Source organism: Hyalella azteca, unplaced genomic scaffold (genome assembly GCF_000764305.2).
Source record: "Hyalella azteca isolate HAZT.00-mixed unplaced genomic scaffold, Hazt_2.0.2 contig3397, whole genome shotgun sequence".
NCBI lineage: Eukaryota > Metazoa > Arthropoda > Malacostraca > Amphipoda > Hyalellidae > Hyalella > Hyalella azteca.
Genome location: NW_025933647.1, coordinates 1,610 through 16,464, shown reverse-complemented (window position 1 = coordinate 16,464; position 14,855 = coordinate 1,610). Strand labels below are relative to the sequence as shown.

Here is a 14,855-nt window from a genome sequence, read left to right as displayed (position 1 = left end):
TAGTATCAACGGGCTGAAATTTAAATTTAACAAGTTTCAAGGTGTCTCATGGTACTGGTGCAATGCTTGGTGACACTGATTGTTTTTGATGTAGGTTACGAACGACGAGGACGATTCATTTTTCAGAATTGGCGAATCCACCAATTTGTACCCTACTTCATTCCGCATGTTAGAATTGTGTCCCTCGACACTAAAGATTCACTTCTGCGTATATAGTTGGAACATTTTTTGTTGGAAGTTAAATTAAAGAAATAGTGCCCGTAACTTCTGGAAGCCGATGAATGTTCGGTAAATTAATTTTTTTCGCGAATAATATGTTGATTTGTGGTAGTTTGTTTAATAAGGCAATAGTGCAGGCCAGCGTCTGTTCATAATGTATAAAATAATGTAGCATTTTGTACACCTATATTTGACGGAATCTTATATTAGGACCTCATTGGATTAGTAACACTCTTCATTATCAAATTTCTTTTATTTTCTTTCCTTGTTAAACAAAATATCGAAATGCTTTAGGAAACATTTTTATGAACATTTTTAATTCATGCCTGTTCTGGTCTTGAATTCACCACAGCAATTGTGGTAGCTGTTCCCAACTCTACAATATGTAGCAAAATGAAGCATATCATGACAAATATCTATGAAAAGAGACATTTTTTAGGAGACATTTTTACTGAACAGCAAGATCTGTCCACCTTGCTTCTTGAGGAGTGCTTTCGTAACTTTATTGCCATTCAGTACTGCAAAATTGGACCTAACCAGTCAAGCTGTTCACGAATTCTTAATATCCTTCATATATATTTACAATAGATCATATTACACATTTGAAGAACTTTGGTCTAAGACTCGAAGCGGACACCAAAGTCTAAGACTCAGTCCAGACAAATCAGATCGTCATCGCTGCCGTCGTCAGCTCGATTATGGCCTCTCTTGTGTCCATCTTCCTCGTCCTCTTCTTCATCGTCATCATCTTCATCATCATCATCATCCTCGTCGTCGTCATCATCATCATCCTCGTCTCCTGGAATGTTGACTCTAGGCCCCACTTCTCCCTCGGAATCAGAGTCCATTGGTTCCTCCTCGTCGTTTTCATCGTTCCCGTCATCCTCAGCGTTGCCTTCATGACGGTCTCCTCCGTCACTTTCTTCTTCCTCGTCGCTGGCGGGAGCGGGACCATGACCCTGGATTGGAGATGAGCGATCGCGCGACGCGGCTTCAACCACCATCGTCTGGCGGCTGAACAAGTCAATGGTCACCGCCGAGAGCAACGCGGGGTACGAATTATCGTGTTTGAGGTACTCATCCATATAGCATTCAATCGCATTAGTATTACTGTACTCTGTGGACAACATGTTGATCTCTCCGTTGGACTGCATCTGTGGAGTAAAAGTAGAAGATACCTTGAAGCAAAGTAGCATAGTGTCGACGATACTAAACAAGAGCAGGGACAAGGTATTTCAAATACCTAATTAGTAAATTATAGATCAATTTATCAGATCTGACGTTATTTAACCATCTCGTTATGAGAAAAATGGAATGAATTCATAACGAATAGAGGGTAAGCACGAGTTGGTGGATAAATTTATTCATACCTTGCAATTGCTTTATCAATAATTCTTCACTTTCATCTACTTTATTAGCTTAAGACGCAATTGGTGCAGGCCTATACTTCCTGTGATCAATGTCATGCTTCCCTAAAGGCCAGATAGTGTGGTTAATTTCAGCAAGGACCCAAACGCTACATCTATTATATATAAATTACGTGTTTTTTCAAACAGTATGCTGCTAATATATATATAGGCTATTCGAGTGCAAATCCATAATAACTACTGTGTCGTGATATCAACGGGACAAATTTCAATCTTAGCACGGAATGATGAGTCATTGCGAAACGAGTTGAAAGGGGGTAACAATCTTTTTTAATTTATATTAGGAATTCTAACTTACGTTATAAAATAGATTTATTCAAATTTTTGAAGCAAGAGTGAACTAGAAATTCGTCGTTGAAGATGTATTTTGAAGTCTAACGTGCCAAGATTCCCCGGGATTTAGGTGATCATTAAATACCTGGAACATGAAGTAGTCGTCTGGGCTCTCGGCGTAAAGGCTGGACAACTTGTAGCAGTTGTTCTCGTCGGTGGGCACGACGAGATAGCCCATAGTGCTGTACACAAGCTCTCGCATCTCCCTGCTCTTCGCCGTGAAAGCTTCGTTGATGCGCTGTTGCTTCTTTTCCATATTGTGCAGTTCCTTCTCCAGTTCTGCATAAATACCACACTATTAGAACTACCGATATACCAGGGGCATTCAATTAATTTATTTAGCAAATTACAATGTCGACCGAAATTGCGTGCAAGCAGGTTCAAATGCACGGTGTTATTTTTAGACAATGCGTGCCCAGCATTAGAAAAATCAGCACAAAAATGTTTCATTGTGAAATGCTCCATTAATTTATTCCGTAACAAGAAAGAAAATACTTGTAAACTGTAGAAAGTTCATATATTCATAAGCGTTTCACAGATCAGATAACCAAAGCAAAGGGCGATACTCAAATCGAAAATCATCAAGATTTGAATGTTATATAAAAGATTAATCTATAATTTAATCTTTTTCATGAAAACGACAAATGAACAACTTCATTCGCCATCATGATCATTAGGATAGATTTATAGATTTTCTGCTAAAACCAAGCAATCGTACACATTAAAAAGCTTAGCCTATTATTCTTGTCTATTTTATTCGTATCAATAATCCTGGTGACTAGCTACGTCAGAAAACAGTGCTAAGAAAGATAAGTTATCATGTAAAAATGTTTGAAAATTCTAACAAACTTTTTGGGGTTTTGATTTCTTTAAAATAAAATTACTTATTTTTTATCCTACACCAACACAGTCCCTCACCTTGCACTCTAAGCTTATCGGAATTGTCTGCATTCTTTGGTGCGTCTGAATGCTCCCCACCACAGAGCTGTCCTGCTGACGCAGCAGCGAGCTGCTCCTTGAGACGCTGCACCTCCTCTTCCAGCTTGGCATTCCGGTCTTCGTAATTAGCTACAGCTTCACTCATCGGATTTTGCCTGAGAAAAAGAACGCACTTATTTCACCAGTTCGAGAGAAACTTAGCTGAGAGGATATATATATTTTTTTGACATTGTTAATGGATTGATAAGACAAAACAAAAAAAAATTGGTTATGTTATTGTCTATACTGAAACTCTGAACGCGAGAGAACGGATGGAGGCCAATGATAGTTTGAAAAATCTCTTTCAAAATAATGATAGATCAAAGAAGCTAGATGAAACGATTATAAATTTTCAAGCAATGTATCATACGATGATACGAGCGTCTATTCACACTGAAGCATTTTGCACAGTTATATTTGGCCGAATCTTATATTGTTAGGGCAACATTGGTTTGGTGCACTATACATCAATCCTTTTTTCCAAATGTCTCATTGAGATAAGAGTAACGACTCGCAGATACGATAAAGTCGATTCCATGTATCAAAAATACATGCGAGTATGTACAGCACGTTAACTTGGGACGGACATCAAACTTACTTCATGTGCAGCGCGTTAACTTGGGACGGACATCCAACTCACTTCATGTGCAGCACGTTAACTTGTGACGGACATCCAACTTACTTCATGTGCAGCGCGTTAACTTGTGACGGACATCCAACTTACTTCATGTGCAGCACGTTAACTTGGGACGGACATCCAACTTACTTCATGTGCAGCACGTTAACTTGGGACGGACATCCAACTTACTTCATGTGGAGCACGTTAACTTGGGACGGACATCCAACTTACTTCATGTGCAGCACGTTAACTTGTGACGGACATCCAACTTACTTCATGTGGAGCACGTTAACTTGGGACGGGTCGTAATCGCCCTTCAAGGCGCGGTGCTCCAGTCTGTACTCCAGCACGTCCCTCTCTTCCTCCAGCTTGGACACTTGCTCTTTAAGCTTCGTCACCTCCTCCCGCAGACGAACAAGCTCGGCGCAGTCTTTGCTGCTCATTGGAGCCTAGAAAGAAAGGTTTCTTCCATTCATTAAATAATCTTAGCTCGATTACAACAATTTCATTTATTCTCTACTCATGAAGATAAAATTCCTGAAAATGTTCATTTTTTGAAAAATTTACAAATGTATGCCTGTTTTGTCCATATTCTGGCAATGCTATTCTTACGGAACAGGAAAGACTCACGGGTTGACCCGGCATGGGGGGCGCCTGCTGGTGGTAGTCTAGGCTTAAGACTCACGGGTTGTCCCGGCATGGGGGGCGCCTGCTGGTGGTAGTCTAGGCTTAAGACTCACGGGTTGTCCCGGCATGGAGGGCGCCTGCTGGTGGTAGTCTAGACGTAAGACTCACGGGTTGACCTGGCATAGGGGGCGCCTGCTGGTGGTAGTCTAGGCTTAAGACTCACGGGTTGTCCCGGCATGGGGGGTGCCTGCTGGTGGTAGTCTAGCTCCTTCTCGAGCCTAGCGAGCTCCTGCTTGTATTGCTGCAGGGTCTCCTCGAGGCTGCTCAGCCGCCCGCTGTTCAGGGCAGAGCTGCTGGTCATGGTCACCTCCGCCTCGTACGAAGACAGGATGTGCTTCAGGCTGTCACGTTCCTGTGCACAATTACACTGAGTAAAGTCTTTGTTCAATTCAGTTAAGTAGCAAGATATTACTATTCTTATACCATTATACTGTTCAAATTCATGTTCAATTCAGGTAAATATGAAGTTATTGCTATAATTATACAACTATAATGCATCAATACATTTATACTGCGTGTGTGCTCCATTATAGCGCCCAATTTCTACGGAGAAGTTTGTTCTATCACCGTTCTATACAAGTCACCTTGGACACAAGGAGCTTATTCTATCATAATATCATTGAGATGATGGATGATACAAGTCACCTTGGACACAAGAAGCTTATTCTATCATTGAGATGATGGATGATACAGGTCACCTTGGACACAAGGAACTTGCAAGTCTCCATCATTGAGATGATGGATGACACAAGTCACCTTGGACACAAGGAGCTTATTCCATCACTGAGATGATGGATGATACAAGTCACCTTGGACACAAGGAACTTGCAAGTCTCCATCATTGAGATGATGGATGATACAAGTCACCTTGGACACAAGTCTCTATCATTGAGATGATGGATTATACAAGTCACCTTGGACACAAGGAACTTGCAAGTCTCTATCATTGAGATGATGGATGATACAAGTCACCTTGGACACAAGGAGCTTAATCCATTACTGAGATGATGGATGATACAAGTCACCTTGGACACAAGGAGCTTAATCCATCATTGAGATGATGGATGATACAAGTCACCTTGGACACGAGAAGAAGTTTGCGCTGCAGACGCCTGGCAACGAGCAGATGTTTCTCAGCCAGCTGCTGCTGCTGCGTTGTGCTCTGGCGCGCCTCCCGCAGTTCGGCGTCCAGCACCTCGCTTCTGCTCTTGTGCGCTGCCAGGCTGCGTAATGTAATATGCATGTCAGGCACGGCTTTGTTTACATTTTATTGCATTGTTATTTTTCACGTTGTTATTGTTTACATTGTTTTATGGTTCACGTCATTGTTATTGTATTGTTCACATTGTTATTATTTACAGTATTAAAAAATTGGGCTCAGTTTATTAGGCTACACTACTGATCTTAAAATTTATTTTTATTGTTATCGGGTTTTTACACTTGGGGGTTAAAAAATGAGTCAACCTGATTCAGGTTCTAGGTAATCTTCATGGAAAATTGAGCTTACATTTTTAAGAAATTATATAACTGCCTTGAGGAGATTTATATTCATAGAGATAACTTCTGAAAATAAGAAAAATCAATATTTCATTATTCTACTAAATAAGCAAGTCATTCGAAAAAAATTACATAAAATTTAGTCCAAAAACATTTCTTGGCTGATACTCATAAGATATTACCAGATATTTTCGGTGACATTCAAATGTGATTAAATGAGACCTAACAGTTCATTTCATCAACCTGCAATTGATGCATTCAAAAGAGTTTACTATTGAAACATTCTCATTGAATAATTATAACCTTTTTAGCGCATTTTCTCATTTATGGAAAAAATGCACTATTGTGCTCGCCATGTCCATCCGTCCGTCTGTCCGTGACCTCAAGTTTTTGTCGACGAGAAAATGTGCTCTCTGTCACTCACTGCAGTGAGTACTGAGTTATATTTTTTTATAACATTTTCCTCCCTATCTGAACAAGTTACATACATACCAATGATACCAATAAATCTATAAAATAATAACGTTAAGCTCAAGGCTGTGTACAAATAATAAATTTATGTCGCGGACATGATTGCCTCCAATCATTTCCGAAGAAACGTGTGTGCAAATTTTTTGCACTGAAAAAATAGCATCATGGTTGAAGGTATTTGGAACATCATAGTTAGTGACCAAGAAAATGTTCAGTAAGAATGTCCAATTTTCTAAACGAGACTCACGATGACCAAAGAATACAGATTTTAAAGAGTCATATTGTGCTTAGTGTAAAACGGAAAGTCATATATACTACGAGAAAGCTATCACCATCAAGCTAAGGATGAGTGAGTGGCCACCATGAGTGTTGAGAGGCTCAATAAAAAGTCTCACCTTTCCTGCATGGTAGCAATGGCATCAGTGAGGCTCTGATCACTGGCGCGCAGACGCTTCAAGACCTCCCGCAGCACCTCAGGCTCAGGGGCGTCGGCCAGACACAGCTCTGCACGCAGCACCGACCTAAGCTCTCCCAGCAACTCCTGCAACAAACTCACGTCACATCGTCGGCGCACTTAGCTTATACATGCGTCGCACCAGCGTCTTACATGTAAGACGCAGGGGGGACACTCGTGTTTGGGGTAAGATTATACATAGTATGCGTCGAGTGTAGCATAATAAATTAATAATACATAGTACAGTATAAATACCTACACAGTCAGTATGAATAATAATACATAGTATGAATAGAAGGACGACGGTTACAGTCATATTCTTGGTTGAGATCATAAGACACACTTGCTCCGTATGCACCCGAGAGAAAAAAAGAATATCCTTACACGCCCAGTTGTCCCACACGACGCCATGAAGAGATGGCTTTCTATTAATATCAGGGCAACTTAATGAACATTGCTGGGTGTATTGAATATAATTCAGAAGAGGATTGAGGTAATCGTTGCGCGTCAGCCCATATTGAGGAATAATGAACTAATTTATAACCTTTCCTCTATGCATCCTACTTTTTTAGAAAGACATCACAATTTAACAACAACTTCAATAAATGATTTTCCCAAGCTTCATGTTCAGTTAGACATAGTAGTATACGTTAAAATTAGATTTTCTTCTAGAAAAAAGTTCAGTGCCACCCACAAAACGTACACCAAATTCTTTCTGACAGGCAACAAGGAATTATTGCAGCCGAAACTTGTTTAGGTTTACCAAGAAGTGATGGAAATTTGTTTTGACGATACATACTACTCCATCGTTTTGAAAATAGACGTTTTATGCATGAAACTCTCAATCATTTTAGCATTAAACGTTGAATGCACACAAGTCCTATTATTAAATAATAATTGACATTTCAAATCAGAAGAGACGAGAAACCCACAGACCTTAGTGGCGTCAAGCTCGGCTCTGAGTTTCGCTGCATCGTCGCAGCGCTGCTGTAGCAAAGCGATCTGGTCGCCAGCGCTCGCCACCTGCTCCTCCAGCAGACGAACGTTCGCGCTGCATGCCCTGTATAGTGACAAACCAGAGATTTTTTTAGAATCAGTTTATTTTTAACTTCTCCATTTACACAATTTATTAATCAAATTCTTATGTATGATATGCTGGTATCCATGATACTTTACATACTTCTCCATTTACACAATTTATTAACCAAATTCTTATGTATGATATGCTGATACTTTACATACTTCTCCATTTACACAATTTATTAACCAAATTCTAATGTATGATATGCTGGTATCCATGATACTTTACATACTTCTCCATTTACTCAATTTATTAACCAAATTCTTATGTATGATATGCTGGTATCCATGATAGCACTTTACATGTTTACTTTTAGGTCTCAAGAATGTGATGGTGGTGGAGAGTCTAGAAATACTCTCTGCTTTGCCACTATGAATTGCCCTGTGCAGGAATGCAATCATTATCTGTACGACAGGTCACGAAAAATGCCGTAGCTATTGCCTAAAATTGTTTTAAGATGTTGGTTCCATGCGGATTCCTGTCACAAAATGTTTGCTTCAGTAACGTTCTTGTCATTTGTTTGCTTTAGCAATATTATCGGTAGTTGGCTTCAGCAAGGCACATGTCTATACTTGATTTCGGTAATGATCTTGTCAGTAGCTTGCTTCCGTAACATTATAGTCCCTAATTCACTTACAGTTACGACGTTCATGTCGCTAGATGCACTCAGTAACGACGACGACTAATATGCTTCAGTAATTTCACTGAAACCTGAAATTCAAGTAATTTGTTCAAACCACGAACCTGTCAATTAGTGAAACATTAGTGGCGTATCTTTGCTGACATCGTAGCGGTGGGAAACATTCAAAGAAGGAAGGTGAAGTTTTTTTTCATTTTGGTATATTAATTTTCAGAATTAAAAAATCTGTTGAATGATGGATTTGAACCAAACTTCAGAAACAATTAGGAATATTTACCTTTCTTCAAAGATTTTCGAGCAAAGCACTAAAGTTATTTTAATTAGAATCTTTTTTTCATCTCTTGCAACTTCATATCTGTAATTTCCACTTCAAATGTTCTTAGGACCAGTTTTTCCATGTAATTACAACTCAGGATATTATTTGGTAAAATAATTAAACTTCTGAAGCGAGATAGAACACCAACAGAAGTATATATTTACCTGAGCATGTCATTCTCTCTAGTTATACGTGACAGCTGTCGCTCCAAGTCTGGCACCTTCTGTACACACTCTTCATATGTTGCAGCAAACTTCTCCTGCTTGGCAACGTTTTCTAGTCTCACTTCCAGCTCCTGAAATATAATTTTGTATTTCAGTACTAAACTCGCTAAAACAAGAAATTTACCATAAATATATATTCACTAAAGCAGCAGGTATAGGTTATTTTGGCAGTCAAACTAGCAGAACTTTAGCAGAATCCTAAATATCTCGCAAGTTTTACCTTACACTCATGTTGAATAAAGCTCCACATAAAATTTTTAACTTTAATGTTAATAATAATTCTTGAATTTATGAATCACTAATAGCCCATACTGAGATTTCGGCACAAAATAGAAGGTCAATTTCGCAATGTTGTGTGAACAGTTGAGATTCTCAGATCAATGCAACAATAATGTTTAACCTTTTCTATAACTAAGTATGCAAATGACCCAATATTTTATGCAAACTGGAATATGTCAGATTTCAAAGTATAAAAACCTACCTTCTTAGCAGCTTGTTCTTTCTGTAAGCCGAGCTTGATTTCGTCTAGTTTCAACAGTTCCAGCCGCAACTGCTTTAGCTGCTGCAGGTGATGTGCTGCCTGACTCTCAAACTTTCGGTTTTGAGCTTCAACCATGTCAAGCTATAACGAAATATATCCATTTAAATTCTGTTCTGAATTAAAGAAATTAATTTTTTTAATTCTTCATATGCATCACTTAAAGCCAAAATAATAAAACCATTAGTTAAAGCTAACAATATAAGTTACATTTGTACCAAAATTAAAAACATCAGCCATGGTATAATTGCATGAACATAAATACACTGTAGCGCAGTACCGCACCTCACAAGACTTGTCGTGCAGTTTCTTCAGAGCTTCTGACAATTTCTCGCCCTGGGAGCACAACTCCTGTGGATAAATAAAACTGTAATAATATCCCAGAACTATTTAGGATTTAGAGGCAGAAATAATAGTAGCCAGAATCAATTCAGGATGTAAATAATTTGTGGTAACAGCTCTCTATAATGAACACAAACTATTCAGTTCTGTAAGAAATCTATATCATAATAAGTATATGTATTTGCTCAACCACATAATGCTCGTTTCTATCTATCCAGAATTATTGCTTTAAGATAATAATAGAAACATTAGTTAGTTCGTTTATGATACTATAAATCATTTCAATGGTAAAATGTTTCAACTGTTCTCATCTTGTTGGATCAAACGTAAGGAGAAGCTCAAGTTCTAAAGCCATTAGCCTAAAGTCCTAAACTACGTAATCCAGCAAAACCGATACACAAAAACAACATATTGTCAAACAGTCAAAGTAACAGTGAGATACGTATTAGAAAAAAAATATGAGTAGAAATTATAGAATTTAAAGTTCTTTTTAGATACCAGTAATAAAACTGTACACAATTATAATCTGAGAAATTTATAAGCAAAATAGTATCACTGAAATTCAACTTCTAACAAAAAGTAATACAGTATTGATACTGTCTCTCTCTAAAAGCCATTCCAATCTTAATCTTAAAATAGTATTCAAATCTTCAAGTACCCTTTCATGTAATAGTTATTAAATTGTATCAATTCACAAGGTACGTGTTTTTAGAATATTAAATGCTACCTCTCAACTGCTCCTGCTGCATCAAGTGCTTAGTGGCGTTAGATGCTACACGCTACCTCTCTCAACTGCTCCTGCTGTGCTGCGTATTGAGTGGTGGCTTCGGCAAGCTTCTGCAGGGTTTGAGCACGCAGCTGGCCAGTCTCCTCCTTCAGCTTGGCGCACACTTGCTCTGCTTGCTCAGCAGCCTTGCGTTCTCTCTTCACTTTCAGCTGCAGATCATCTATCTGGTAACAATTAAATTGCATAAAAACATTAAATGATGAATGTGAATTCAATTATTAGTTACACTAACAAAACTGAGAGGGAAGCAGATTTAACTTGAACATGGTTACATATGTAAATCAGAGGAAAACTTTTTGATCAAATTCCCTGCAAATAGTTGAATTTATCTTCAAACTAGCAACATTTCTATATAGACAAGCAAAGAAAAAAATAGTATCTTATTCGATACAGGGATATTAATTTATTAAAAAATATATGTCTGTTTAATAATTCTAGTAGATTTCATAAATTATTTTTTAATAAACAGCAGTACCGTAAAATGGGGTTACTTTGACCGGCGGGGTAACTTTGACCACTTTTCATTTTTTTAACAAAAACCCCCAAAACTCAAAAAAGATTCGACATAGAAAAATTTTGTCAATGGCCATCAAAGGCCTAATACTGAGGCTACGTAACACAATAGAAAGATTTAAAAAGTTTGCATATCTAATAGGTTGAAAAATTAAAAATGTGACCTAAGAAAAAGAGCTATTATTTAAGGCCTGTCGGAGTACCCCCTCCAATTTTTTTATTTTTTGGTAAAATAACTCCAGGTTTTGATGCATTGTATTAGAACACTTCTAGTTACATATGCAAAAGACAAATTTTAGGAAAGTGTCATAGTTTGCAAATGGGGGGCGCCACCCCCTAATGGGGGAACTTTGACCACCTGACGGCAGCCATGACGGGGTAAAATTGACCGGCTTGGAAATTAAGTTGAAATTACCATAGGTACCTATATAACATATTTTGTGTTTGATGCACCTATTAATGTTTTTTTCTTTATGTTTCAGACTCTACAGAGTCTTATATATGGTTATTTTAACTTAATTTCCAAGCCGGTCAATGTTACCCCATCACGGCTGCCATTAGGTGGTCACATTTTGCCCATTTGGGGGCAGTGCCCCATTTGCAAACTATGACACTTTCCTAAAATTTGTCTTTTGCATATGTAACTAGAAGAGTTCTACTACAATGCAACACAACCTGGAGTTATTTTACCAAAAAATAAAATTGATTTTACCACCTGGTCAAAGAAACCCCAAGAGCTGGGGTAACAAAGACCATCACTTTTTTTGAAATTACATCAAAACTATGAGAGGCAGGAGCCAGCAATTTATGGTGAGTAAAGCTAGAGTATAGACCTGTATTTTGCATGTCTCAATTTAAGGGGATCGACCTAGCTAAAATTTTTAATTTTGGCGTTTTTCGGTTTTTGGGCTCATCTGAAAGCTGGAATTCTGCTCTTTCCAATGGTACCACTGCCATCTCTCTACGTGAATATTTACGTTCATGACGTCTCTTTAAAGGGAAGCGGGTGAGAGAGTTCTTTAACTAATTGGATATAAAGTAATTAGCTGCTGAAATCTTTGAATATAGTTTCTACTTGAGTTGTGCTGCAGTTAAATGCTTAGTCTCATCTTAAAGCTGACATTCTGAGCTTTCCAACGATACTACTGCCATCTATGTACGGCAATATTGACGCAGATGGCCCGCCTTTATTTGTGATAATAACTGTAGAAGTTTTCAAAATGCTAGGTCGATCCCCTTAAGTTTAACTTATCTAGTAAAAAAATTGCATCATTTTGAAAAAAAAAGTGGTCAAAGTTACCCCATTTTACGGTACAAGAAATTCATGAGCAATGGTATTTGCAGCCGACCGTTAATTCATAAAACAATATATAAAATATTAGCATATGAGATTGGTCATTGATTGTCATATGAAACTAACCAAATTTTCCAATGATAATACATGAAATACATAATACAAAATACTCAACCAGAGTTTAAAGTAAGACTGAAAACAAATAGTCACTACTATGAATAAATTATGGCCAGGTTTATGACAGGTTGAAATTTTCCATAAGAAATTAATTGAATGAGCTCAACTGTCTCACCATTTCTTTGTCCCTGAGATTCTTGAGACGATGTTTTGAGAGTTCAGATTCATAGTCAAGCTTGAGCTTGTTGAGTTCAGTTGTGGCAGAGCTGAGCTCAATGGAGAGCTTTGTGTTCTCCATCTGGGAGTGAAGTAATTCAGCCTCCTTCTCCCGCAGCAGGCGGCATACGTCTGCCACATAAAGGTACTTTAGATCAATCACGCTCAATATATCAATACCATTTAAATTAAGACGAAAGAGAACTTGTGTACTAAAATAAAATGCACATACATTGTAAAAGGCAGCATTCCCAATAAAACTACTGTTAGGTACAGAAAAATGTTAGAAAATGAATTGATCAACTCATCAGCATTCTTAGTTAAACTTTAATCAAAATATTTCATTCTGTTAATTTTCAGAAAGAGCATAAATATCTTAATATCAGGAATATATTGTGGCCTGACTAATAAATAGATATATACAAACTATTTGAAGAGATGTGTTGAATTTAATGTACTTGAATTTTAAAAATGATTGAACAGCACAAAAATACCTACTCACCCAAGCCTGTTACTGAATCTCTGTGTTTCTTAAGAGTTTGCCCCATGCTATCTGGAGCCTTCCTCTTGATGCCACCACTGAAGGAAGTGTCCCTCATACTTCCATTCATGTCACTTGTCATGTCAGCAGCATTGGAAAAATTTAGCTTTTTGCATGTACTATCAGAACTATCCCTGTGGTTACGGCCACCTGAAGAACTTTTGCCAATAAATTTGTCCAGATCCATAAGGCTTCTGGCAATTACCGTGTATTCAGGAGACTCGTCCATCACTGAACACAATTTTCACAAACTAGATAAAAAATTATTTAATATTGGTAAAGATAATCTGTAAGTCTCATATGCTAATATGCTCCCTTAATCATTAACCTGCAAAATGGACTAATTATTTTCATAGCTGTAATTTGAAAAGCTAACTCTAAGCCTCATAGATTACTAAAATACTAAAATTAAGGGTGATCCAGGTATTTTTTTCAACTTTTTTAGTGATAATATTCTATTCAAAATTCATCTGAAATCCTCTCAGACATCAAGTCATTTATTAAATTTAGTGGTGTATTATGAAATGAAAAAATCAATACATCTTCCAACTCAAAAATAAATACTGACAATAAAAAACATAGGCATGTAGTTTTGAATATGACTTTCATCATATTAAAACTTACTGTACAAATGAATGCCTATTATTAAAAATTCATACTTTACATCAATGTATATGCAGATCTAATTTAATTATATATACTCAACCCAACACCAACACCTGTGCCACCATGGGCCCTTATCTTGTAGTTGTTCTGGGTTCATAGATGCATTCAGAGGTGGGCAGTAGCGCATTACATTATCAGTAGCGGTAGTGGCGCTACATTTAAGCAATTGTAGTGGTAGCGGATGAGCCCGCTACATATTTAAGTAGCAATACGAGGTTTTGCCGCCACAGCACTACTGCTATATTTATAAATAAAGCCTTTAGATTTTACTTAATAGTATTAAATATTATTTAAAAACCAGCATGATACATACTGTCATACAAAATATAAATTACAGAATAAAACTGTACAAAAGATTTTGGTGTAATGTTGTCAACCTCCGAGTGTTACTAGTGTCAACATGTTAGTTGTTACCAGAGGTGGGCAGTAGCGCGCTACATGTAGCGGCTGCTACATTTTCAGTAGCGGTAGCAGCAACACATTCAAGCAATTGTAGTGGTAGCGCCTGCTACATTTAGAGCATGTAGCGGTAGCGGCCACTACATTTAAAAGTATCGTTGCCCAGCTCTGGATGCATTATCTCATTTATCATTCCTCTTCTTAATATGTCCACTGGCCAGCATTAACATAGAGTAATTATAGTTGCCATCCTTTGAAAAGGTGATGCTGTGTCTGTGCTTGTATGATGTTGCTTAATGTTGGGGGCCATACCATTGCTGCTGATTGCTGAGGTGGTGCAGTGGTGAGAGACTCTGTCTCTTGCTCCCAGCTCCCGGGTTCAAGTCCCACTGAGGACAAGTTCTTCCGGGAAGCTCAGCTCATGGTCAACTCAGCCATTCATCCAACTCAGATTGATAAATGAGTACCTGGCTTGTGTCCAGGGTGTAGTGTAATG

The 14,855-nt window shown here is 37.9% G+C and overlaps 1 protein-coding gene across 1 annotated transcript; it reads right to left on the bottom strand.

Annotated features, from left to right (window-relative positions):
• Positions 1–453: 453 nt before the first annotated feature.
• LOC108679046 (mitotic spindle assembly checkpoint protein MAD1) lies at positions 454–13,669 on the bottom strand. Its single transcript, XM_018167555.2, has 14 exons — positions 13,256–13,669; positions 12,713–12,885; positions 10,610–10,777; positions 9,770–9,835; positions 9,428–9,568; positions 8,887–9,017; positions 7,622–7,745; positions 6,627–6,772; positions 5,342–5,486; positions 4,427–4,615; positions 3,850–4,025; positions 2,898–3,073; positions 2,065–2,258; positions 454–1,373 (listed from the first exon to the last, which is right to left on the bottom strand). The coding sequence occupies exons 1-14, from the start codon at positions 13,521–13,523 to the stop codon at positions 870–872; spliced, it is 2,601 nt and encodes an 866-aa protein (XP_018023044.1). The 5' UTR covers positions 13,524–13,669; the 3' UTR covers positions 454–869.
• Between the last annotated feature and the right edge of the window lie 1,186 nt (positions 13,670–14,855).